Raw genomic sequence first — 23,826 nt, 5'->3', positions numbered from 1 at the left:
ATCACAACGAAGTCATAGGATAAGAAAAAAAGAAAGAATCCTCAAATACAAGGGATATTTAAAATGTTAGCCATATCAAGATCCTCTATTTTTAAACACTGTGTAACATGGCATCTCGCTATATAAAAAGGAAATAACAGGGCCCAAGAATCCTTTAAACAAATCCAACATAAACAGGAGTAAAATAAAGACTATTTTTAAGAACCTGTAAAATCAAAGCACCCATTTAAATGAAGACCATCAAGAATCTATGAGATTATTTCAGGAGGACAAGACCTGGGCGAGACACTAAATACTGTCGTTCTAAGGAAAACATTACAATCATTTTATGTAACTTACAAGGCAAATTAATACTATGAAAAACGTCCTTCACAGCACATTTAGGAGTTTGAGTTTAAATAATACTCAACAGGAAAGAAACAGATTCTGTGACAGTGGCTGAGACATACAACAAAAGGGTGTGACTTTCAAGTGTGGTCCTTCCGGGTCTATTTTAAGAGGTTTTAGACTCCAGCCTGAAATAGTTTTGATAATAATGCTTGTGGCTACAACTCAGCATGTAAGACATTGTCTGGGACAAAACCAGTTCTTTTCATGCTGTGTAACTTAGTTCGCTGTTTTTTCCCTTTTAAATTAATCCTGAGATCTTGCTCACAGAACATGGGGGATGTTAAGAATCTTTTGTTTCCTTCTGTTTACCAGCCACCTTGGAACATGCAAAACTAAAATTAGGTGATAAATTAAAATTAGGTGATAAATGACATCTTTAAACGCATACTTCACTAACAAAGGAACTCTCTTGCTTAGTTGGAAGCTTATTTGGACTATTTAATTGGGAACAGAACACGTTGAGGAAAAAGTACTTTGGTTCAACGAAAAGTTATGGAGATGTGTCCTTAAAAGACTTCCTTATTAGGAAGTAACAATTTCTATGTCATTATCTCAATACTGAGATGGCTTGTGTATCAAAAGAATAGGAAGTGCTTGCATCCTGTAGTTATGTAATAGGGTTTTAAGAAGTTTATATATGTAATAATGAATGTGTGCGTGCACATCATCTATATCTGTATATAACATATATGTACCTATAAACACATATTATGTACATGTATATACACAGTACACGCTCGTATATATATCTCCCAGTAACACAGACTCTGTAGTCTGATGAGACTTACTTTCTTAAAACTACCACCTTTTCCAAACTCAGCCTTTCCATTCCACTCCCATAACTCAACGTTACAGTAAATCATACTCAAAAGGCTTCAATTTTCAATTAAAAAAAATCTGGGCAAACCAAATTAGACGAAGAAACAAAGGCATATTTAGGCTAACATACTGTCTTTCACCTTTCAAAAACAAACAAAAAACCAAAACAGTATTTTAAGACACTATGAAAATTGAACAAGCACATCTTTATTTTCTTGGAAAGGAGGGGATGGTCCCTTTCTTAGAGAAACGAGTATGAGAGATCTAAACTGGCTTTCGTGTCATGCACTTCGGATAAAAGTTTAGATTAGAGACTCAATAACAGAAAATTCAGACCCAATCCCCCTCCTCCTAGATCCAAAAAACATATGGCATTTACAAATCATTGAAACCTGTAGGTGTTCAAGGTTATTCTCCGAGCTCTTGGAAACGGGAAGATGTGGTGCGGGATGCTCTCGTTCGGAAGGATGTCCCAGCTCGGATGCGGGCCAGAGCGGGGTAGACAGTCGGCTGACTCCCGGGCCCCCATCGCTGGTCCTCCACGGGGTTCCGCAGTCCGGGCTTTGGTCTGTGCTGTGCGCATGTGCACATCCACGTTCGGCCACACGTACCTGGTCACCCTAACTCCCCCAGCGCCGCCCACTTTCCGTCACAAGTTCTCCTTCAGGAGGCCGAGCTTCCGCAGGGCCTCCCGACGGGCCTCCTCCGTGGAGCCCCGGCCCGAGAACTGGACAGTGATGCCCTGGGGTCTGAACCCCACAGCCCGGGGGAGCGAGCCCGACCGCTTCCTGGCGTCCTGGCCGCAGTCCGGCTGCCGGGGTGCAAGTTTGCTGGGGAGGGCCGGGTCCGGACGGAAGGTGACCGTCTTCCCTGTAGAGACAAAGGGCCCGGGATGGCTCTTGAGGATGTCGTGGAGGCTCTGGAAGCCGTTGGCCATCGGTAAGGGCTGTTCCGTCTGCACGCCTCTGGACTGCTGGCCGCCGTGCGCCCCTGCCCGCGCGGGAACAGCCTCCCGGGCCGGGGCCGGCTGGCTCTGTTCCGGGGAGATGCTTCTCCTCTGCTCGGTGGGCTCGCTCCTCTGGGCCCGGTCCTCCGTCTCCCCCACGGAGAGGAAGGAGACCCCATTGATGTTGGCCAGGACCTGGGCTTTGCGCTCCTGCACGTTGACCGCGGCCTTGGAGATGGTCTTATTGAAGTCCTTCCCCGCGCTGTTGGTCACGCTGATGTTGCTCGGGAAGCGATGGATCTTGGGCGCCGGCTGTGCGGCGTGTCTGTGCCACAGCGAGTGGTCTCCGTGTCGAGGGGCCACGGAAGTCAGCGTCCTCCATCCTGCAGGCCTGCCCTCTTTGGACGGGGATGTGGGCGAGAGCCCTTCGTTCCCTGCCAGCTTCTCAGACATCTTCTGGGCGAGGACGAGCGGAGTGGGGACCGAGCGGGCCAGTTTGGGGTGCTCTGCTGGAGTAGGAGGGGGCTCTCTCCCGGGGTGGGCCGGGGCTGCTGCGGGGACAGGGCTGGGAGGCGGCAGGGGCAGGGCCTCGGGACCTGGGGGGTCTGGAGGGGGAGACTTCTCAGCATCCTCTTTCCTGAGGACAGCAGTGTCTTCCTTTCCAACAGCACCAGCCCCTGAAAAGTAGCAAGGATCCTCATAAGCTACCACCATATGCAGAAATAAATGCATCACGTTTCCTTTTCACTGAATTTACAAAGGTCTCAAAGGGATTCAATACCAATTTCAACGGTACCTCTTGTAAGCTAAACTCCCTCTACCCTATTCCCTGGACTAGCGAAAGAGAACATAGTATATGATTCTCATAATCACCTGATGAGAAAGAATGAATTAGCAGTGGTGAAAGATGTGCAAGCCAGAAACAGTCAGTACCTGGGAAGCATATGATGAATGCAAGTTTCTAAGGAGCCATCATCCTGAGACATGTAACAGGAGGAAACAACAGCTTACCTTATGGGGGCTTTTACAGAGGGGAAATGGAGGCTGGGAAGTTTGTGGTACCCACCAACCCCTCCCTCAGGTCTCTCTAGATGAAGGATAATTGGATGTTTCACTTTCCTCTAGAAACAGAAATGTTTCCTGACAGCCTCCAGTACAGTTTAATACACCAGCCTATGATTCTTTACTATATCCTAACATACGTGATCACAGATCACCTAACACTTTTCTGCACGAGTATTTATACACCCGTGTCTGCTGCAAAATTGGGAGCTATGTATTATATTTATCTTTATATCCTCAGAATCTCACACGATGCCTGCCACAGAGTGGGCACTTAAAGTTGTTATGAAAACATCATGTTAGAGAACTGATGGGCAAGTGGCTTACTTTCAAAGAAATGTTTTCCTTGGCACAATTATATGATGTGACATTTTTAAGGGATCAGTGGTTCAAATTAATTTTAGAAACTAAACTTCAAAGAAGAAGTGATAAAAAGGGGAAGTTCATATTAAGTCTGTTCTTTGAAGAGATGGCTGCAAACTCAGCCCCATATTTGGAACATATAACCAATAGTACATGAAATTCTGTGTAATACACAGCCTTGTTTACAAAAAATAAAGGGGTGGGGATGTATTTCTAGAGGCTTGTGACAAATGGAAGTATTTTGTAGTCAACAGAGCAAAGATATTTTCCATCCTATTTTTCCCTCATCTTTTCCAATTCTTATCCCCTTGTCCACATTTCCAATCAGGAAAAAAAAAATTGGAAGAACGTTTTCTCCTTGTCCATGTCCCTCTGGTTCTATCACAGAACTCAAGGGGCAAAAAGCATACGTCTCCTCTGATGCCACCCTGAATCAAGCAAACTTTACAAAGCAGATGCTGAGCTGAATTTTTGTTCTGATCATTTTTGTTTTCCTGAACCAGCTGACTTTTCAGTTCAAACACTCCCACCTTGGAATAGGGGTATAACCTTGCATAAGAATTGAGATTGAACCTCAAAGGCTAAAGTACAAGTCCTTTGTATATTTTCTTTGTAGAATGGGATTGTTTCCTGAAGCCATTTCCAGTTTTCTTTTTTCTTTTATCCATGTATGCAATGTTTGTTTGCCCAATTAGTCTCATTCTTTATTCTTGCCCTTTTGAAATTTCCCTTCCATGTGTTTTCATCCTAATATGCCATGAAAGCACCTATTTAGTTGGACAATCAGACCACCAAGAGGATGCTTCTACCCTACAAAAATCTGATCAGCCCCACGAACTACTATACTGGCTGGAAACACAGAGAACACGACAGAAAGGAGGGCCTCTGTGTCTTGTACCACACGACAAGCCACGTCAGAGGTGGGGGACCTGTTCTCTGGTCCTCACCTGCTGCCTCCGTCACATCCTGAAGGCTCTCGGGTTCCCCGGCTCCAGGGCCCAGCTGCACTAAGTCCACTACGTCCTCTGGCTCGGAGGGACCAGAAGTGCTCTCTTCCAGAGACCGCGGAGAGTGGCACTGAGCATCACCATCACACAGCACCTGTTCCTCAAAGTCGTCTTCCAGGGAATCAATCGTCTTTTCAAAAAACAGGAGGACGTCCTTTTCCTCATGTGTGAGGTACTTCAGGCTCTCATCATCCTGTACAAAACGTTTGGACATGAGGAATGAAAGCAACAGTGGTTTCACTGAAGGGAAAACACCCCACAACAATGTAGGGATCAATACAGAGCCTGGGGTGGAATTCATGGCATCCTCCAATTTCCCGTCTGGGGAGAGTGCACCATCCAGGCAACCCTGCTGGCGCACCTCTGCCTGTGTGTCCCTCACCATTCGACTTGCATGAGAAAGAAGTTTGTCCAAAAGGTGTAGCGGATTACGGATCTTAGACACTTTTGTTCCTCAGGAGTCAATGACAAGAAAGCAATTCTTCAGTACCTCCTTGGAAGAGGTCTTTTCAACTTACTGCTAACAGATGTGCTTGGTTTCCCCGTAATAGCAATGGGGGGATCTTTAGTTAAAGACAGTGGAGTGAACTCACATATTTATCTCCTCTCCCTCCAGAAACCTCACTAAAACAAAAATGGGCTTTATCTGTTTTTAAAGATACACATCACAAAAACAAATATAGGAAATGAGGTGATAGCAACAACATTTGGGAAGGTAGACAGCAGAAGGACAGGTGGTGACTGACTCAGAGAATCCAAGAAAGGTGAATCTTAGTCAGCAGCTGGGGGTGGGGCCGGAATCAACCTGCTGTGGTGGAGAGCCCTCACGAGGCTCAGCACAGCGTCGGGGAGGTGCTGGGCAGTTCTGGAAGTGTGCCTAAGATGACATTGAAAAGAGCAGAACTGGACGAGAGTCTCTTTCAGAAGCAATCAGGTCACCCAGGCAGAAAACTAGATGTTTATTCTTAAAGAAGGTAAAGCCGGGGGGCATCAAGCCAAGTTCATGGTAAAGAACCGTTCTGAAAACTGGGAGTCAGGGAATCACACTGACCCTCTGGACAGAGGATTGGAAGGGTCTTCTCTGGGGAAGTGAATGGTCCAAGAGCTAAGAGGTGGACACCTTGGGCTCCCCAGGGAAACAGCTCAGCAAGATCACTCTACCAGTGAAATCACCGTCAACAAACCCCAGCACAGAATTCTTAATCAGTTTCTTAACATTCTGCTCTTAAGTGTGTTCATATAGCTAATGATCACCAAGCAGCTGGGAAAAACCTTTAACATGAAAGACACATCAAAACAAGATAAGAAGGAAAAAAAGGCAACTTGCAAGAAACAAACTATGCAGAATGGTGAAAATTCCAAAAAGATGATCATGAACATCCTCAGAGGGATCAGAGGAGAGGCTGAAACCATAAACAAGAATCTGATGCTATTTTAAAAAACTAGAAGACAGAAAAGAGCTCTTAGAAATTAAAACTATGACAGAAAAAAATGAAATAGAAACCTAGAGATAAAGTAGAGAAACCGGAAAAGTACAACAAAAAGTCAAAAAAATTTTTTTAAACAGAAAACTAGAGAATACGAGTGGGAGGGCCAACATCTGAATAATGTGTTCCAGAAAGAGGAATGAGGAAAAATAGAGGGGAAGAAATGATCAAAGTAAACAAGTAAAATTATTCAAGGAAATGTCCTTAAACAGAAGGATGTGCGTTTCCAGATCAAAGGGTCGTGAGAATAACCTGATGAACAGGAATAAAACAGACCTATGCCAAGGCCCATCCATTGAAATTTCAGCCATGGGAGACGAGGCGAGATACTAAAAGCTTTCCAGAGTGGAAAACGGGTCACATAACAAAACATCAGGAGTCAGAACAGCAACAGACTTCTCAGCAGCAGCTTTAGAAGCCAGAAGACGATGTTGTGATTCCTTTAAAATTCCAGATGAATTCAGGACTAGAATTCGTACATAATCAAGTTAAAGTTAGAGTAGAATAATGGTGGGTTTTTTTTTCAATTAATTAATTAATTAATTTTTGTCTACGTTGGGTCCTCGTTGCTGCTTTCTCTAGTTGTGGAGAGTGGGGCCTACTCTTCGTCGCAGTGTGCGGTTTTCTCGTTACGGTGGTTTCTCTTGTTGCGGAGCACGGGCTCTAGGCGCGCGGGCTTCAGTAGTTGTGGTGCACGGGCTCAGTTGCTCTGCGGCATTGGGATCTTCCTGGACCAGGGCTCGAACTTGTGTCCCCTGCATTATTGGCAGGTGGATTCTTAACCACTGCACCACCAGGGAAGTCCCAATAATTTTTAAGACACACAAGGTCTAACCAGCAGATCTCCCATGCGTGCCTTTCTCAGGAAGCTACTGCAGCGGGGTGGAGGTAGGGCTGTTCCCCTAGACAAGGGAGGAGCCAAGAAGAAAAACCTGGGAGCCAGAATATAGGAGAGAATGAGAGAAAGCGGAGGAACCCCAGGATAACAGTGCTGTCCCCAGGATGTCAGCTGTGCAGTGAACAACCAACCTAGTTCAGAGCAAGCCATGGGGCCACACAGAACATGAACAAAGAAAGCAAATAAAACCAAAGCAATTATCAACCACAGGAAAAACTAAAGTTATGAGACAAAGCATGTATCTGTGAGTCAATTCCTCTATAGCAACACCCCCCCACACCCACAGGTATACTAATTATATCAGTATTTATGGTAGCAAGAAAATGAGAAACCACCTAAAATGTCCAACAATAAAGGTATGGTTGAACAAATCAGGGCACATTCACAGATGGGATATTATACAGCCATTTTAAATGGTGTTTTCAAAAGAATATAATGTTAAGTGAAAAAAAATGCAGATAAGCAAGAGTTGCCTTGATTTAAATATCAATATATGCATACTTCATATATCCACAAATACAAAAAGTACTGAAAGGATAAAATGTCAATAGTGGGGGAAAATGAAGGTAAATAACAAACAGGAATGAGTTAAAAGTCGTTGCCTCCAGTGAGTCGGAAATGGGGGGAGGGGTACAAGTAAGACTAATGCTTTTTATAAACCTTATAAAAGTATTTGAGTCTGTACGATGAAAATAAATTTTGATAAAACAACAGGAAAAAATATAGTGGAAGCAAAGGTGACTATGAGTTGGTCCATGTGGTATAGAATAATGCACTTCATACCATGATCTGAGAGGTCTTCAAATGCCCACCTGTCCAGGCCCATCACAGAGCCTGCAGTGTCCAGAGGTTTAGAGACTTGTCTTTAGTTTCAGGCACAGTATATACTTGTTTGGGGGATGATTAGCACAAGAACACATGCAAATTTCTCAAACTAGCTTGGCCATGTTAGCTGAATCCTGAAGGAAGTCCACTCAGGAAAAGGGGACTGTCCATGGCATGGGTTCAGTAAATAGGAATAACAGAATATTGCTGGGGAGAGATACCTACCGCATGGCTTAGGTAGCAGAACAGAACACTGCTGGGAAGAGAAGCAATATGTACCTATATACAACTGCTGGGTCATAAGATACGTGTCTGCTTTGGTAGACATAGCCTAACAGTTCTCCCAAGCGGCTGGACCAACACACACTGGTTGGTGCATGGCCCTGCATGTGGTAGCATCTCCTTTTGATATTCAGTACATTCCCAAGAAGACAGCAGTGTTGAGATTTTTTTCCTCATGATACTTAATTGGCTGTTTGGAGATCCTCTTATGAAGTGCCTGTTCAAGTCTTTTGCCTATTTTTCTATCAAGTTGTCTTTAAAGAAATAATTTGTAGGAGTTCTTTTATGCATACTTGATACAAACCCTTTGTGGGTGTATTTATTGCAAATAGTTTTTCCTACCCAGTGGCTTGCTTTTTCTCTCTGTTAATGGGGGTCTTCTGGTGACTAGTCCTTAATTTTAGTGTAGTACAATGTATCAGTCTTTTCTTTAGAGCTTTTTGTGTCCTATTTAAGACACCACTACCTACTCCATGGTCATGAAGACGTTCACCTGCTTTTATTTATTCTAAAAGCATGGTTGTTTTTAAACTTCCATATTTGTGCTACAATTCATCGGAAAGAACTTTTGTGTATGGTGTGAGGTCACAATTCACTGTTTCCTACACTGATACCCAACTGTTCCAGCAAAACTGCTTGAAAAGACTATCGTTTCTGGACTTCCCTGGTGGCACTGTGGTTAAGAATCTGCCTGTCGATGCAGGGGAGACAGGTTCGAGCCCTGGTCCAGGAAGATCCCACATGCCTCAGAGCAGCTAAGCCTGTACGCCACAACTACTGAGCCTGCACTCTAGAGCCCACGAAGCACAACTACTGAGCCCACGTGCCACAACTACTGAAGCCCACGCGCCTAGAGCCCATGCTCCACAAGAGAAGCCACCGCAATGAGAAGCCCGCGCACTGCAACAAAGAGTAGCCCCTGCTCGCCGCAACTAGAGAAAAGCCCGTGCGCAGCAATGAAGACCCAATGCAGCCAAATAAAAAAAAAAAAAAAAAAAAAAAGACTATCGTTTCCCCACTGCAGGTCCCCTTGGTTGTAAATCAGGTGACAGGTCATGAGTCCATCTGTTTCTAGATTCTCTTTTCTGTTCATTTGTCTACTTGTCTGTTTGTACAATGATAAAACACTGTTTTAATTATAACATTATAGTGTGTCCCGAGTTTGAAGCCCTCCTGTTTTGCTGTTAAGTCTGTGCTGGCCCTTTTTATTTCCAGTATCAGCTGATCAATTTCCATATACACATAAATATACACACACACCCATGCTGGGATTTTGATTGGACTTCATGGAAGTTCTTCAAATTGAGTAGAACTGATGTCTCACAATATTTTTTCTATCCGTATTGTATACTTATTTAGATTAGTGGCTCTTAAAGTGTGGTCCTTCACCCAGCAGTGGCAGCAGCACCCACGAACTTGTTAGAAATACAAAAATTCTTGGGCCCCATCTCAGATCTACTGAATCAGAAACTTTAAGGGGTTGGGCCTTCAATCTCTTTCAACAGACCCTCTGGGTAATACTGATGAACTAACGTTTGATATGCTTTGATCCGGTTCTTTATTTTCTCTCAATAATATCTTGTAATTTCCAGTGTAGACATTTTACAGATTTTGTTCTCTCTCCTCTTAGGTATTTGATGTTTTGCGATGCTATTAGAAATGGCATCACTTTGAACATTTTCTAAATGTTTCTGGTCTATAGAAATACAAGATATACTGATCTTGAAATAAGCAAATTTAACAAATTTGCTGCACAGTACTAACAGTTTATCTGTAGGTGCTTTTCAGTTTTCTACATAAACAGTGGTGTCTATAAATGAGAGGTTTTTATTTCCTCCTTTCCATTCCTCATGCCTTTCATTTTCTTCATTCTGCCTTATCGTACCACCAGGGTCCTCCAGTTAGCTGAACAGAAGTGGCATCTTCATCTTGTTCCCAATGTTGGGGAGAAAGCTTTCAATATTCCACCATTAAGTACAGTGTTTGCTGTAGGTTTTTAAAAGATGATCTTCATCAGATTAAGAAAGCTGTCTTCTATTCCTAGTTTGCTAAGTGTGTTTGTCTTTAAAATAATGAATGGGTTTTGAACTCTGTCAAAGGCTTTTTCTTCATTTATTGCAGTGGTTCTCAGCTGGGGATGATTTTACCCTCCCTGGGGCATTTGGCAATGTCTGGAGACAATTTTAGTTGTCACAATTTTCTCATTTATTCTGTTAATGTACTGAAGTATGGTGATTGATTTTCAACTATTAAACCAACCTTACATTCTTCGAATAAGTCCAACTTGGTTGTGATGTTATTAGCCTTTTTATACAACACTGAATCTGATTTGCTAACATTTTGTTTAGAATTTTTGCATATATATCCACAAGACAGATTATAATTTTCCTTTCATTATAATCAGATTTTGTATGGATTTCCTTTTTTAAGTTTGAACTTAGGAAACAGTGTGCCCTTAGATTTTAGTTCATGGCATATCTTTCTGTTCCACTTCTTTTGAGATTGGGTGGGGCTGGGGGGGGGGAACAGAGTGATTTTAAGGAAAAATTGTCTCCAGTTCAAATTGTAACAGTTTTGTATTAACTAGATCTCTGTAAGTTTATCAGTTTACATATCTAGCAGTTGTGTAGCCCTTAAGAACTTCAATTTTTCCCTCTAATAAGAGGATCCATGTGAAGGCACATTAGAAGAGTAGCAGGATACTACAGGGGAAAATGGGCACCAGGCGTTCCTTATTTAATACTTTTTATTGAGCACTGAACCAAAGAAGAGAGGAATAGGTTTTAACAAAAGAACCAGGGTTAAAATCTTATAAGTCCTTCATGTCTACAGAATATATGACTAATGGGTTTACACTTAATTCTGAGAACTCCAGGATCTGGCCCTACCTACCTTTTAAATTTATTTATTTACTTACTTACTTTTGGCTGTGTTGGGTCCTCGTTGCTGTGCACAGGTTTTCTCTAGTTGCGGCGAGCGGGGGCCACCCTACTTACCTTTTAAATGTCACTCCTACTCCTCTCCCCTTTATACTCTATAGCAGGGCTGGTAAACTTTTTCTGTAAAGGGCCAGATAGTAAATATTTGGGGCTTTGCAGTCTTAATGGTGGCAACTATTCAACTCTGTCAACACAGTGTGAAAGTTACAGGTGATATGTAAATGAATGAGCTTATTAGCTTTGTTACAATAAAACTTTATTTACAAAAACAAGCGGGGGGCCACATTTAGTCCACAGAGTGGGGTTTGCTAATTCTTGCCCTATAATCAAATCAAATCACTTGCTATTTCCTAGACCTGTTTCTCTGTCAGCAATGCCCATGACTGGACAGCCACATCTCACCTGTCCTTCCTGGTCCAATTTAAATGTCACCACACCTACAGCCTACCCCCATAGCACCCACTGAATCATGCATTCAAATATCTGAGCATCTAGTAAGCATCGGGCAATGTATATACGAGGGTGTAAATAATGTTTTTGCTGTCTGGTTTAGTTCATCTAATGAGGGCTTCAGACAAGAAAGTAGACAAAGTGGCTATAACAAGGTGACTATGGCGAGTTAGGGAAACATAGTATGGGTGTCAATTCACACTTTTGGGACAGGGGTTCTGATATGGAAAAACTCTGGAGGTGAAATGATTGTCAATAATCTGAAAGAAGTGGGCGAGAGTTCAACAAAAAGGGACCAGGGGTAGTTAGATACGTATTTTGGAGAGATCACATTGGCAATAGTGTGGAAAATAGGAAACAGTATGGACAACTGAATATGGAAACAATTTAGACAAAAGTTAAAAGTCACCTAAAGTAGAGCCATGGTGATGGGAACAGAGAGAAGCAGATGAGTTGAGGGTTATTTAACAGGAAGAATTGACTCTTCGTATAAAACTCTATTTTTTACCGTAGTTGCTCATCACCTATGCATTTCACCTTTGCTGGACTTTATATGTAGAGGAAAGAACCATGTCTGAGGCATCTGTGAACTCTGCACAGAGCTGAGAGTTTGTCTCGTGTCCAGGATGCAGTCACTGTAACCGCAGTGTCAGCTGCCTCCTCACCATGTAGGTCTGTCTTGGCCCTCTGGCCACCAGCACACGAAACTTTCATAAAAAATCCAGCGATGCTACTCGTTTTGTGATTTTTCTAGACTTATTGCGGGTTGGCAGGTGGCACAGAGCATCCTGCCTCCTCTTTCCTCCTCTTTCCTCTTAATCTAGCCTGAGTCTTGCTAGATTACCCCACGCCCATCATTCAGCACATACCACACCAACCCTGCTCCTCCCAGAGTCACCCTAAGACATTTCGCATTTTTCTTCTCTCCATGCAGAGAAGTTCAGCTTGGTGATTCAACCACCACCATGACAGAAAACCCTGCAAGTCTAAAATGAATAGGGCTCTTAGCATGACAAAGATTCCTCTAGTTAATAATTACAACCACCATGGATGTTGTTAGGGTGACGTGATAATGGTAACAACGGGAACCAAAAAAGTCTTAGCCCCAACTATTTGTTGAAGTAAACGTCTTGGGGAAATAAATTAATGCTCTCTACCCTTTTCCTCCTACTTTGACCTTCCCAACTCAGTGTTTCAATAGGGTTATTCCCAAGATTTTAGATAATCTATTGATACTTTGGCTGGGTATAATGATTTCTCTTTGGTTAGACAGACAGTAGAATTAAATAGGCAACTGACCTGTAACACGCCGTCAGCTTAAGACACACTCCCATTTCCCAATTAAGTGAGCGGCAAAAGTGAGAATGGGGTATATAAACCCCGCACGTCCAATCCAACCTCAAAGCAAGGAGTCCCAACATAATATTTCATTTGGAAAATAAGCTTAGAAAGGGAAGCTCCTATTCAACCATTTTATGTTGTGTGACAAACTACAGGACTCACATGCTGACAGATGCAACGCGGAGATCAGTCAGTCCAGCTCCCTCACCTGAAGGTGTGAAAACCGGGTGCAGAGGCAATGTAATGACTTTCCAAGGGTCGCACAACTATTTTGTAGAGCAGCCAAGGCCAGAACCAGTTCTCTGCTTGCTTTCTGTTCTGTTCTACTTATTTCCCTTTTTTAAAATAAATTTATTTATTTATTTTTGGCTGCATTGGGTCTTCATTGCTGTGCGTGGGCTTTCTCTAGTTGCGGCGAGCGGGGGCTTCTACCCTTCGTTGCGGTGCGCGGGCTTCTCACTGCGGTGGCTCCTCTTGTCGTGGAGCACGGGCTCTAGGCACTCGGGCTCAGTAGTTGTGGCACGCAGGCTCTAGACCACAGGCTCAGTAGTTGTGGTGCACAGGCTTAGTTGCTCCGCGGCATGAGGGATCTTCCCAGACAAGGGCTTGAACCCGTGTCCCCTGCATTGGCCAACGGATTCTTAACCACTGCTCCACCAGGGACATCCCCATAAATCAGTTTTAACCAGGCTGGTCAGTGATCAGAGCCCCAGGTCCTGGCAGACTCAGATTCTTGCGTCATCAACTATCCAAGGTGTCTCTCTAGCGTTAGAGGCTGGAGGACAGGCTGGGTGACTTGTTCGTGATCAGCCTGGCCTTGAGTCTTGACCTAAGGGGCAGGGCTAACCACGCCGTGGACTCTGTTGCCTAATTCCCCAAACAAGAAGCTGCCCTCCAAATGAACCCGGACTCTGCCTGTACCTAGGAGAGGAAAGGAAGCAGAAACAGAGAAAAGCTGCAGTGCCAAGGGCTGGTGAGCCAGGAATTCAGGGCCAGAAAAGGGGCACGTGGCCCTTGGCTGAGAGAGTTCTGTCTACACCTCTATTCCCAGGAGATGCTGCTGCTGCCTCTCTCAGGCAGGGACGTTAAAGAGGAAGACGTGGGCCTCGGGGAAGAGGCAGAGCCTGAAGGGCAAGGCAGCGAGCGCAGGCACATCTATGGAGCCAGGAAGCAGATGAGAGGTTGCCCAGGGCCTAGGGCAGTTGGAGGGAAGCGGGGAGTGACTGCTAGTGGGCACAGGTTTCTTTTGGGTGATAAAGATATTCTAAATTTGGTTGTGATGATGGCTGCACATCTCTGTGAATCTACTAAAAACCACTGAATGGCATACTGTAATGGGTGAGCCACAGGGTATGTGAATTACATCTCAATAACGCTGTTACAATACATTTAAGAAAAAAAAGCAAGGCAGTGGCCCAGTGGCCCCATGTGAGGAGGGAAGAGAGCTGGCACCGTGGCCGGGGTGGCCCCTGCTTGACCACTGGTGCTATTGGATGAGAGAATTGCTAACTCAGTTCCCAAAGAACTAAGCAGAGAGGAAATGAGGATAAGAAAACATAGCAGCTTTCTTGGAAAGGGGTGAATGGAAGAGAACGAACATTTGTCCCTATTATTTGGAAGGTAGTAGGCTGACAGCAGAAAAAAATTTTTTTAATTCCTTTCTATCAATGAAGTTTTTAATGAGCCAATTTGGGATGTGGAATAAAGGGAAGTTCTTTAAGGCTACAAATCTCCTGATGCTAAAAGAACGGTCTAGAAAACCATCCCTCCCCTGTGCTACCCCACCTACCATGCTGACTGCAGGTGATGTCTACAAGCCTCTCAGGGAAACACTGTTTTGCTTCAAGAACTTGGGAGCACATGCATTTCTACCCTAATCTATGTATTATGATGGTGAAGAAATAATTTCTAATGTATTCAAACCAGAAAATTCAAAACGCCAAATCTACTGCCGTAACTGGAATGCACACTGAACAGGTCTCCCGTGAGGAGGAGGACAGAGTCCCAGACTGGGGCCATCTATCCTCTCCTGCAAAGATGACAGCAAAATTGTCCCTCTAGTCCCGGTGGAGCTCTGAGAGGAACATGGTCCTGGCTGGGTGACCAACTCTTACAACAAATGCGACCAGCAGTGATAAAAGTCAGTGATCCTAGACATACCTATGGGAGTACAAATGTGTGACAGGAGATTAGTTTTTAGGCAAATGGCAGAGAGGAAAAAACCTTTGTTTGTTTGGCTGAACAAAACAGTCGAGAAGGCTTAAAACACTCACACTAAAATAACCCCCACCTAAAAAAGCCACTGAATTAATTCAGTTCTTAGGCTTTTTTTCCTTTTGTTTTGCTTTTCTTTTAAACAAAGAAATTGGATTTGACAGCAGATTAAGACAACAGTGGTAACTCCTTGTGAAGGAGGAAAAAAAAAAAGAACCAGCAGAACTTATCTGTATCTTCAACGAAAAATAAAAAGAAAGAAAGAAAAAAAAAATTTTTTAATAAATTTATTTTATTTATTTATTTTTGGCTGTGTTACGTCTTCGTTGCTGCTCACGGGCTTTCTCTAATTGTGGCAAGCAGGGGCTACTCTTCGTTGCAGTGCACGGGCTTCTCATTGTGGTGGCCTTTCTTGTTGTGGAGCACGGGCTCCAGGCACACGGGCTTCAGTAGTTGCAGCATGCAGGCTCAGTAGTTGTGGCTCGTGGGCTCAGTAGTTGTGGCTCACGGCTCTAGAGCACAGGCTCAGTAGTTGTGGTGCATGGGCTTAGTTGCTCCGTGACATGTGGGATCTTCCTGGACCAGGGCTCGAACCCGTGTCCCCTGCATTGGCAGGCGGATTCTCAACAACTGTGCCACCAGGGAAGCCCAGAAAGAAAATTTAAGAAAGATTATGATGGCTAAAATAATTTCTTGAGATGATCAAGATGTCTTAACCCCCAACTCTCCCAGGTAGGCGGCCTTGGGTATTTGTTCAGGCAGAATGTGAGTTGATGGTCACATTCTCTTTCTACAAACACCGAAATGATCTCCCTGACACTTGAGCAAGGCTTTATTGACTTAAAAGCCCAAGGTGATGAGAGACGCCCCCCATGAGCTGAAACACAACGTAGGGGCAGTGAGAAGAAAAGAGGAATCAGTGTCTTCTGTGCTTCCGACCCCCCTGTGAATGCCACGCTTTACTTTGGCAACCTCATAAGAAAGACCATAAGTGCATGTGGCCTTTCCCACGGTTTCATTACAAGGGCTTAATTAGGGTTATTTCTAACTAGTCCCTGTTGTAATTTTTCACTATGGTTAACGTAAACCTCTACTTGTGGCCGGAAAGAGACACAGACAAGCCCGCGGGGGATTAGATATGCGAGCAGTTTTGATTACAGATGGAAAGAATCATGGCTTTGAAGGACAACGCTGGGCTCCCTGGCTGCCTTAAACTTCCCTGAACTGTTAACGTCATAAAGCGGTCCCGACTGAGAGGGAAATGCCTTAAGCGCGTGGCGTCGTGCTTGTCACACGTCCCAGAGTTCCGCGTGGCTGTCGTGTCACTAAACTGTGAGTTCCTGAAAAGATTAAAACCGAGTTTTATTCCATCACCTATCCAATCTGGTATGTGGGAGGCATTTACTGCATGTTTACTGAATTGAACTCTCCTCAAAGCAGTTTAGCTTTGTTTTAAAATAGCTGCTCTGTCCAGGAAGTTTTGGGTTCAATCTGGGGAAGGAGCCAGAGCTGAAAGGACAATGTGGTTACTACTGACCAGTCTGCTTCTCCTTCCCACGCCTCTGTTCTGTGTCTTCTCCTTGAAACTGTCTGGCGACAAGCATGTCAGAGTCCTAGTGTCCTGCTTAGACTTCAGGCGGAGCCAGACATGGAGACAGCTTCGCCCCCGCTTGCTTTACCTTCTTCCACGACCGACGGGTGAGGCCAAACGACCTCAGAGGCTTTGGAGAAGGAAGGGGTGATCAGGAGCTGACGACCGCTGTCTGATCACAGGCTTATTATGTGACTTGAGGGCTATAAGATTTGTCTGCTGAGGGACCAGGCAGGGTTTCAACACAGTTCACTGAATATCAAATCTCCAAAAACAATGAATTTGGATCATTGGTTTTGCCCAAGTTAGAGACAAAAATGAATAGGAAGTATGCTTGGGGACTTGGGCTGTTTCCAGTCCACCTTCAAAGTGGCACACACATTATGAAATTCCTTAATTCCTGTGGGTATTAAGAGCATCCCCTCTTTTCAGCTAGTTAAATCATATTCTTCTCTGGAGGAAGCTTCAGGGTGCCTGCCGGGCAGAGCAGGCTTCAGACCATGTGCATAAGAAGAACCTAAGGATCCTGGCATGAGGCAGTACTGGTCCCTGGAAGTGCACCCCGGATGTTTGATGAGATGTGTGTCTGAGATATTGGCCTTAAGAGCTTAAGAATATGTCACCTTATACCCAAAGCTTCCTTTGTCCCCTTAAAGAGCTATCATTTATGAATGTCTCTAAATCCTTCCTGAACCTTTTATTTTGAATCCCCATCACCTCTCGAGGTGGTAAGTTCCAGAACTACACTACCAACTGTACTGTACTGAAGGTGTCCTTCTTACAGTTCAAAGGAAAAAGAGACCCTCTTAGTCAAGTATACAAGGATTTGGCCAGTTTGCTCTTTTTAAAAAAAATTTATTTATTTATTTATTTATGGCTGTGTTGGGTCTTCATTGCTGCGTGTGGGCTTTCTCTAGTTGCGGTGAGCGGGGGCTACTCTTCATCGCAGCTTCTTATTGCGGTGGCGTCTCTTGTTGCGGAGCACGGGCTCTAGGCACGCAGGCTCAGTAGTTGCGGCATGTGGGCTCAGTAGTTGTGGTGTGTGGACTCAGTAGCTGTGGCTCACGGGCTCTAGAGCACAGGCTCAGTAGTTGTGGCGCACAGGCTTAGTTGCTCTGCAGCATGTGGATCTTCCCGGACCAGGGATCGAACCCATGTCCCCTACATTGGCAGGCGGATTCTTAACCACTGCACCACCAGGGAAGTCCTGGCCGTTTATTCTAGTTCTAGCTATACATTTTGCTAGAAAATGTTCAGAGGAAGAATTCCTTACAAGAAAAACAATACACGTACACAACCACAACTAGCCTCTTGAGCGATAAAAAGTTCACATACTTCATCCTCCTAGAACAGCCTGGGTCATGACGGCGGCCATGTGGATAGCCACAACAATCCTACCTAAGCAGCTATTTTAATTTTTAACTTGTACTGCCTCAGGAGAAAGGTTTCTAAAAAGCAAAGATCTGTCATCTTCCAGGCCACACTTCAAGTAGTGTTTAAAAACTTTACAATACTCTCATTTAACTTTAGGCATTAATGTTTTACCTTCTTTTTAAAAATAACCGTTGCTTAAAAGAAATACACACTTCTATAAATTGGAACTATCTTTTATGTAAAGAGCCCTCCAAGGGGTGCATTTAATCCCATACAATCTGGAGGCCTAAAAACACTGTCACTGACAAACCTTTTATGAGGTCAGGGAATAAAGAACAGGGAGTAGGGAAAATACTACAGTTGACTGTCGTTCTTTAGAGACAAGTCATAAAAAGACTGAGGATTTAGAATAAAAACATATAGACCCTCCCCAAATTTAGACTCCCTTCTGGTCAAAGAAAGAAATTCAGAAGGCTACTGATAAGAGATGGATAGATGGGAAAGCATAGATACAAACAGGATGACGGGGCAGGATGGAGTAGAGTTATTCTCCACCTGGGGCTAACAGGGCACTCACAGGAGCTTGTACCAGTAATTAGGAAGCACTGATTAGATGCTGGGCCTTTCATCTCTACGGGGAACCCTTGAGAAAGAATTATTATCCCACTCCCCACCCCCCTTTTAAACTAATGAAGAAAATAACTAATGAAGAAAGTGATTAAGTTACTTTTCCCAGGTTCCAGAGGGAGGCACATGTGAATTTGAACGTGGGCATGTCTCCAGTATCCTGTGTTTATTACTATCCTGAGCCAATTTTCAGGATACCGATTAGTATCAATAAATAAAGCAACTTGCAAAATGCATACGGATTTCTGGGAGGACTTAAGGGAAATTATAAACATCTTGGGGAACGTCCTTCTGATCTGTACTCGACTCCACTGTGGAACCCGCTTAGCGCAGCACTAAGGCTCCCGAAGCCCTTCCAGCACAGGCGGCTCACAGGCATAACGCTGTGCTCACCTCGCCCGTCTTGACCTCCTGAGATTTACAAACGTAAGAGATTTATAGTCTTTTCTGTCTTTGAACCTAAAGATAATTCTCATATCTTACCAAAAAATACGTCCGTGATAAAAAGTTTTATAATAAACCATTTCTCCTTGTGACTCCGGAGCTGAAACTTAGTAGACCTCCTTTCAAAGAAGAGCTTTTGCCTCTGAAGATGAATTCCTGGGTCTGACATCCTGACAAAGAGTCAAAATGATGCCTATTCTCCAAATCTGCCAGGTGATGGAATGGACACCCCACCTGCCTAGACAGACACTCTGTGAAGAGCTGTATTTGTAGGGTGGTCTCTTGTAAACTCCCCGAATTCATTTCACAGTCTTGCTTCTTCTAGTTCAGACATCTTATAGCTGCTCTGGTGCCTTCGGTCCCTCTAAAAGGCTCTGTTCCTTTTCTCCTACACCTTCGTGGTAGGGAGTGTGATGCGCCCCCCAGGTCACCCTGGGGATGAAGGACCTGGTCCCCCATCTGTTGGGAATGCTGCTGGCAGGCGGCCCTCAGCTGTCAGTCCCCTTTGGGGACTGTCTCCAACTGAAAGGAACTGTCTTGTCAAGGTCGTGCCTCCCTCCAGGGATGTCCTCATCCCAGGGCTGATGGCAGAGTGGGTATCCAGGCTCCACTCTCGGCCCAGCAGCGCCAGGGCCTCCTGAGGAACAGCTAAGGCCTCTGTTGGGTCTGCCTCACAGCCCAGCTTCTCTCTCTGCCCAAACCCTGCTTCCTTTTCCTTCCAGATGTTGAGCCCAGGAACAACCCTAATAAGCCTCCTGTGCTGTAACGTTGTCCATCTCAGAGTCTGCTGCCTGGGAAGCAAATCTGCAGCCAATTCTGTCAGGGTGAACCACAGCCACCAGACTGCAAGCTCTGCCTCTGTCCTCACCTCCGAGAACAGTGCTTCAGTATTTGAGCAAAGGGATAAATCACCTACATAGAACAGACGGAAGGCAGTCCTCCACGGACGGGTTTGCCGAGCTCAATCAAGTCCTTTCTGTCTTTGGAGTATGAGTTTGACCCACCGCAGAGGATGTGGTGAGGGTGGGTATGAGTTGGTGCATGTGAAGAACGGACCCTATAAGACTACAGTGGAGATAGAAAAGTAGCGACTTTCCTGCCCAGAATTCAGCGCACGTGACACACCTGGGGTTATGGACTCTCCCAGGAAGAGACAGAGAACAGGTATTGCTTCAGCTTTCTATCAAAAGAGGCCATGGTACAAAGGATGTTAAGAGATTTGCCTCAAGTTCAATAAGAAAATGAAAGTGAAAGGCAAGAAAATAATTCGAGCACAGACTCATAACGCACTATACCCGTTTCCTCAGAGACCGAGGTCATCTGACGACCATTCTCGACTTTATTCCCGCCCCCCCCCACACACAGGGCAGCCCTTTAGACTATGGTTCCTAAGTTATCCACGCCATGTTTTAGAAATACCCTCTACATCAGAGCAGAGCTGCTTCCTAACTGTGCTTTGGAGAACAGACTCCACTAATGACTGGAGTATTAATCTGTATGTCTTTCTACCTATTCTTTTAACATATTCTTTAAATACAGTTTTTAAATTAAAAAATTAGTCCCAAATTCTCTATTCTTAAGGATTTATAGATTCTCAGATATTCAGAGAGTAATTTGTAATATATTTTTCCTTTGGCGAATCAAATAATATTTGTTACATACTTACCATGGTGATTGAAAAAAAGAAAATATGCAAGTAGGAGCCTATAAAATTCTATTGTTACTATTAACTGCCCTCTGTACACTTCTTTCTTATGTTCAGCATAGCTGGGGTTAATTTTACGGATTGGTGTATCTTTAGAAAATTTGTGCTCCCATTGAAGATGGGCTGAGATGAACAATGGACCATTTTTATTGAGATCCAAGGTGGACTCTCTCCTGTCCTTCCCTCTATGAATATGAAGGTCTCCATCCTGAAAGGTGAATACCCTGAGGGGTGGGGAGGGCCAAAAGATCTTCTCTTAACTTTACAGACTTTTTGTGAAAGTTCCCAAAGCTTGTTGACACTTACGTAAAGGTCTGGATGCCGAGAGAAAGGGATAGGAAAGCATTTATATTTGCAAAGGACTTAAACATCTGTTTTAAAGTGAATTTGATGTTATCCTGTGAGGTGTTTCCCTTCTTCCAGTCATTGGACCTGAAAGGCAGGCGCCCTGGCCTGGGCTGGTGGCCACCTTCAGGCACGGCGTGCTCTGGGTCGTAGCAGCCAAGTTATCACGGCTCTGGATTTTGTGCAAAACTCAATACGATTCACACTGAAATGCCGCTTCAGAGAGCGAGTATTCCAAGACGTCAAGCTAGTTACCCCAAAAGGATGTTGTAAGATACTCCTGATAGGGGGGCGAAATCAGCCAACATTCAAGCACACAGAGCACCGGAGAAACAGGGACTCACCCGAGTGAGACTTCTGGAACGAGAGCTGCTGGCTCGACTCTCCAGACTGCCCCCTCTGCTCAGGCCACTGAGCCTGCAGCCGGGCAACAAGTCAGGGTCCATCTCCCAAGAGTCTGACTTCTGGTGATGGACAGGCATCCCCACAGTAACCCCGACCGCTGGCTCAATCACAGGAAGTGGGGAAGGGGCCGGTGTCCCATGCCCAAGTAGTGGGTCACCTCTGGAGGAGTAAGCACAAGGTGACAAGGGTTAGTGAGCTCAGACAGCGAAGGCCTCATTCCCCCAGGACGAACAGGCGTCACGAGATACAGTCGGCTGGTCCACAGCCTCGACCGTTAGGACTAAGGTGATCAGGACCCCCGAAGTCAACTTGTTTGGTGATGCTCATTTCCATTTCTCCTCTATCTCCTTCTCCATTATGAAGACGTAAGAATTATTTTTATTTTATTTTTTATTGAAGTAGAGTTGATTTACAATGTTGTGTTAAGTTCTGCTGTACAAGCAAAGTGATTCAGTTATACATACATATATATTTCATTTTATATTCATTTCCATTATGGTCTATCACAGGATATTGAATATATCAATATTTCCCCGTGCTGTACAGTAGGACCTTGTTTATCCCTCCTATATATAATAGTTGCCATCTGCTAACCCCAAGCTCCCAGTCCATCCCTCCCCCACCCTTCTCCTCCTTGGCAACCACAAGTCTGTTCTCTACGTCTGTGAGTCTATTTCTGTTTCGTAGATAAGTTTATATATTAGATTCCACATATAGGTGATATCATATGATATTTGTCTTTGTCTGACTGTATGATCATTTCTAGGTCCATCCATGTTGCTGCAAATGACATTATTTCATTCTTTTTTATGGTTGAGTAGCAGTAAGAATTATTTTTAAGGAAAGATGGGTGTACTAAAAATTTCTTTCGTGCTGAAAATTTGATGAAATAATGTTCTGGCGCCGTCCTCTGCTCTTCGCGTCTGTACTTTCACGCTCCGTCACACTCAGACTCAGGCTTTCCCTGTACTGCTTATAAATTCTATTCTTTTCTGCCTCAGACACCACAGCATCATGGTTCCTTTTCCAGCCTCGTTACAGTTCAGAGTTGAGGTAAAGTGACAAGAGCTAACAAATTACTAATGGAAGTTTGGTTGACATCTCCGAAATTCCAGACTCTTTGGAGGCCGTGATACTACTGCAGTTTCTACATAAAATGCTAAGGTCCCATCAGTTAATACCATTGGGAAGTTCGTGTTCCCACTTTCAGGAACAAGGACACTGAAACTGTCCCCCCTGAGCCCTAGTCTCATACAGTCCTCTGACTGTTCCAGCAGGAAATTCAGCTCAGCCCCTGAACAACAGACAACTGAGTTCAACAAAACCTTCCAGAAGACTAAAGAAGGCTAGTAGGGAATAAGGGAATATGCCTCCTGTCCATTACATATGACCTGATGTTACAGCAAGTGAGGAAATAGATGCTTACCCCTCCCTACACTGAAAGCACCACCAGGTGGCCTTACGAACCCCTAAAGAATCCCGAGGGGCACGTGAGCTAAAACCACCATAGGTGCCGTCTGGTGGGGGCGGGGGCGGGCAGTGAATCTTCCCCTGACAACAGAGGAAAGACGGGAAGCGAGGTACTGATTCACCTCCAATGAGGGACCTGGGGGACCGTGTGCTCGGTGGGGCAGGACCTGGAACTTGGCTCCGGATCTGTGCAATGAGACAGCACATGGGACCCTCCGTGGGGCGGAGGGTGGTAACTGACTACACCATCCGAGAGCACGCCTTTCTCCTGTGCTACTAGCGTTTTAAAAGCTATTCTGATGCTGTAAAACTGTAGTGTTTAGACTTCTACAAATTATTCCCTTGAAAGAAGGTGAGGAAGCTAATCAGAATTCTCCAGAAGGCAGATTCTGTTGGGGAGAAAGTGGAAACCTTGGTTCAATATCCTTAACAGGCTCGAGCTGTCAGTCTTCTTTCATCTCTTAAGGAATTGAGAACGAGGGGCTCCCTGGTCCTAGTTCCCCAGGAGCCAAAAATATAGAATTCCATGGGTGAGCCACTATGGGGCGTGGATTTCTGAGCGGGGGGCAAGGTCTGCACTGGAAAGGGGAGAGCGTGAGATAAAGAAGCAGGAGCAGATCCGTCTGACAGAGCGGCCAGAGCCGTGAGTCTGTGAGGTCATGACCACCCCACAGTATCTAGTCTCCTTTCCCAAACAAGGGCTCACTTTCTGTGTTTGCTAACAGTGCACTTTAGAAAAGGGAGGCCAGGGTCAGACTAAGAGGGCTCCATAGATGAAGAAACCGACTTCTCCCAGAGGGCGCAGAGCAGGCTCACTGGGGGAGCGCCACAGGCTAGCACCA

The 23,826-nt window shown here is 44.6% G+C and overlaps 2 protein-coding genes across 3 annotated transcripts in view; one reads left to right on the top strand and one right to left on the bottom strand.

The window, feature by feature from the left end:
- UPF2 (UPF2 regulator of nonsense mediated mRNA decay) overlaps positions 1-23,826 on the top strand; it is a gene marked incomplete at its 3' end in the record, with an annotated part of 212,002 nt that overhangs the window by 135,532 nt on the left and 52,644 nt on the right. The window lies entirely within an intron of this gene.
- PROSER2 (proline and serine rich 2) overlaps positions 1,422-23,826 on the bottom strand; it is a gene marked incomplete at its 5' end in the record, with an annotated part of 39,322 nt that continues 16,917 nt past the window's right edge. The window contains 3 exons of one of the 2 annotated variants that reach the window (XM_082647670.1): positions 1,422-2,832; positions 4,528-4,780; positions 21,454-21,673. In XM_082647670.1, coding sequence (XP_082503796.1) covers positions 1,859-2,832; positions 4,528-4,780; positions 21,454-21,591 — 1,365 coding nt within the window. In that variant the 3' untranslated portion in view covers positions 1,422-1,858. Of the gene's footprint in view, positions 2,833-4,527; positions 4,973-21,453; positions 21,674-23,826 lie in introns of those variants that run through there. The other variant, XM_082647669.1, reaches the window with a different exon arrangement.

Source organism: Grampus griseus (genome assembly GCF_964374135.1).
Source record: "Grampus griseus genome assembly, chromosome: 2".
Classification (NCBI taxonomy): Eukaryota; Metazoa; Chordata; class Mammalia; order Artiodactyla; family Delphinidae; genus Grampus; species Grampus griseus.
The sequence above is the reverse complement of the archived record's forward strand: the minus strand, read 5'-3'. Positions and strand labels throughout refer to the sequence as shown.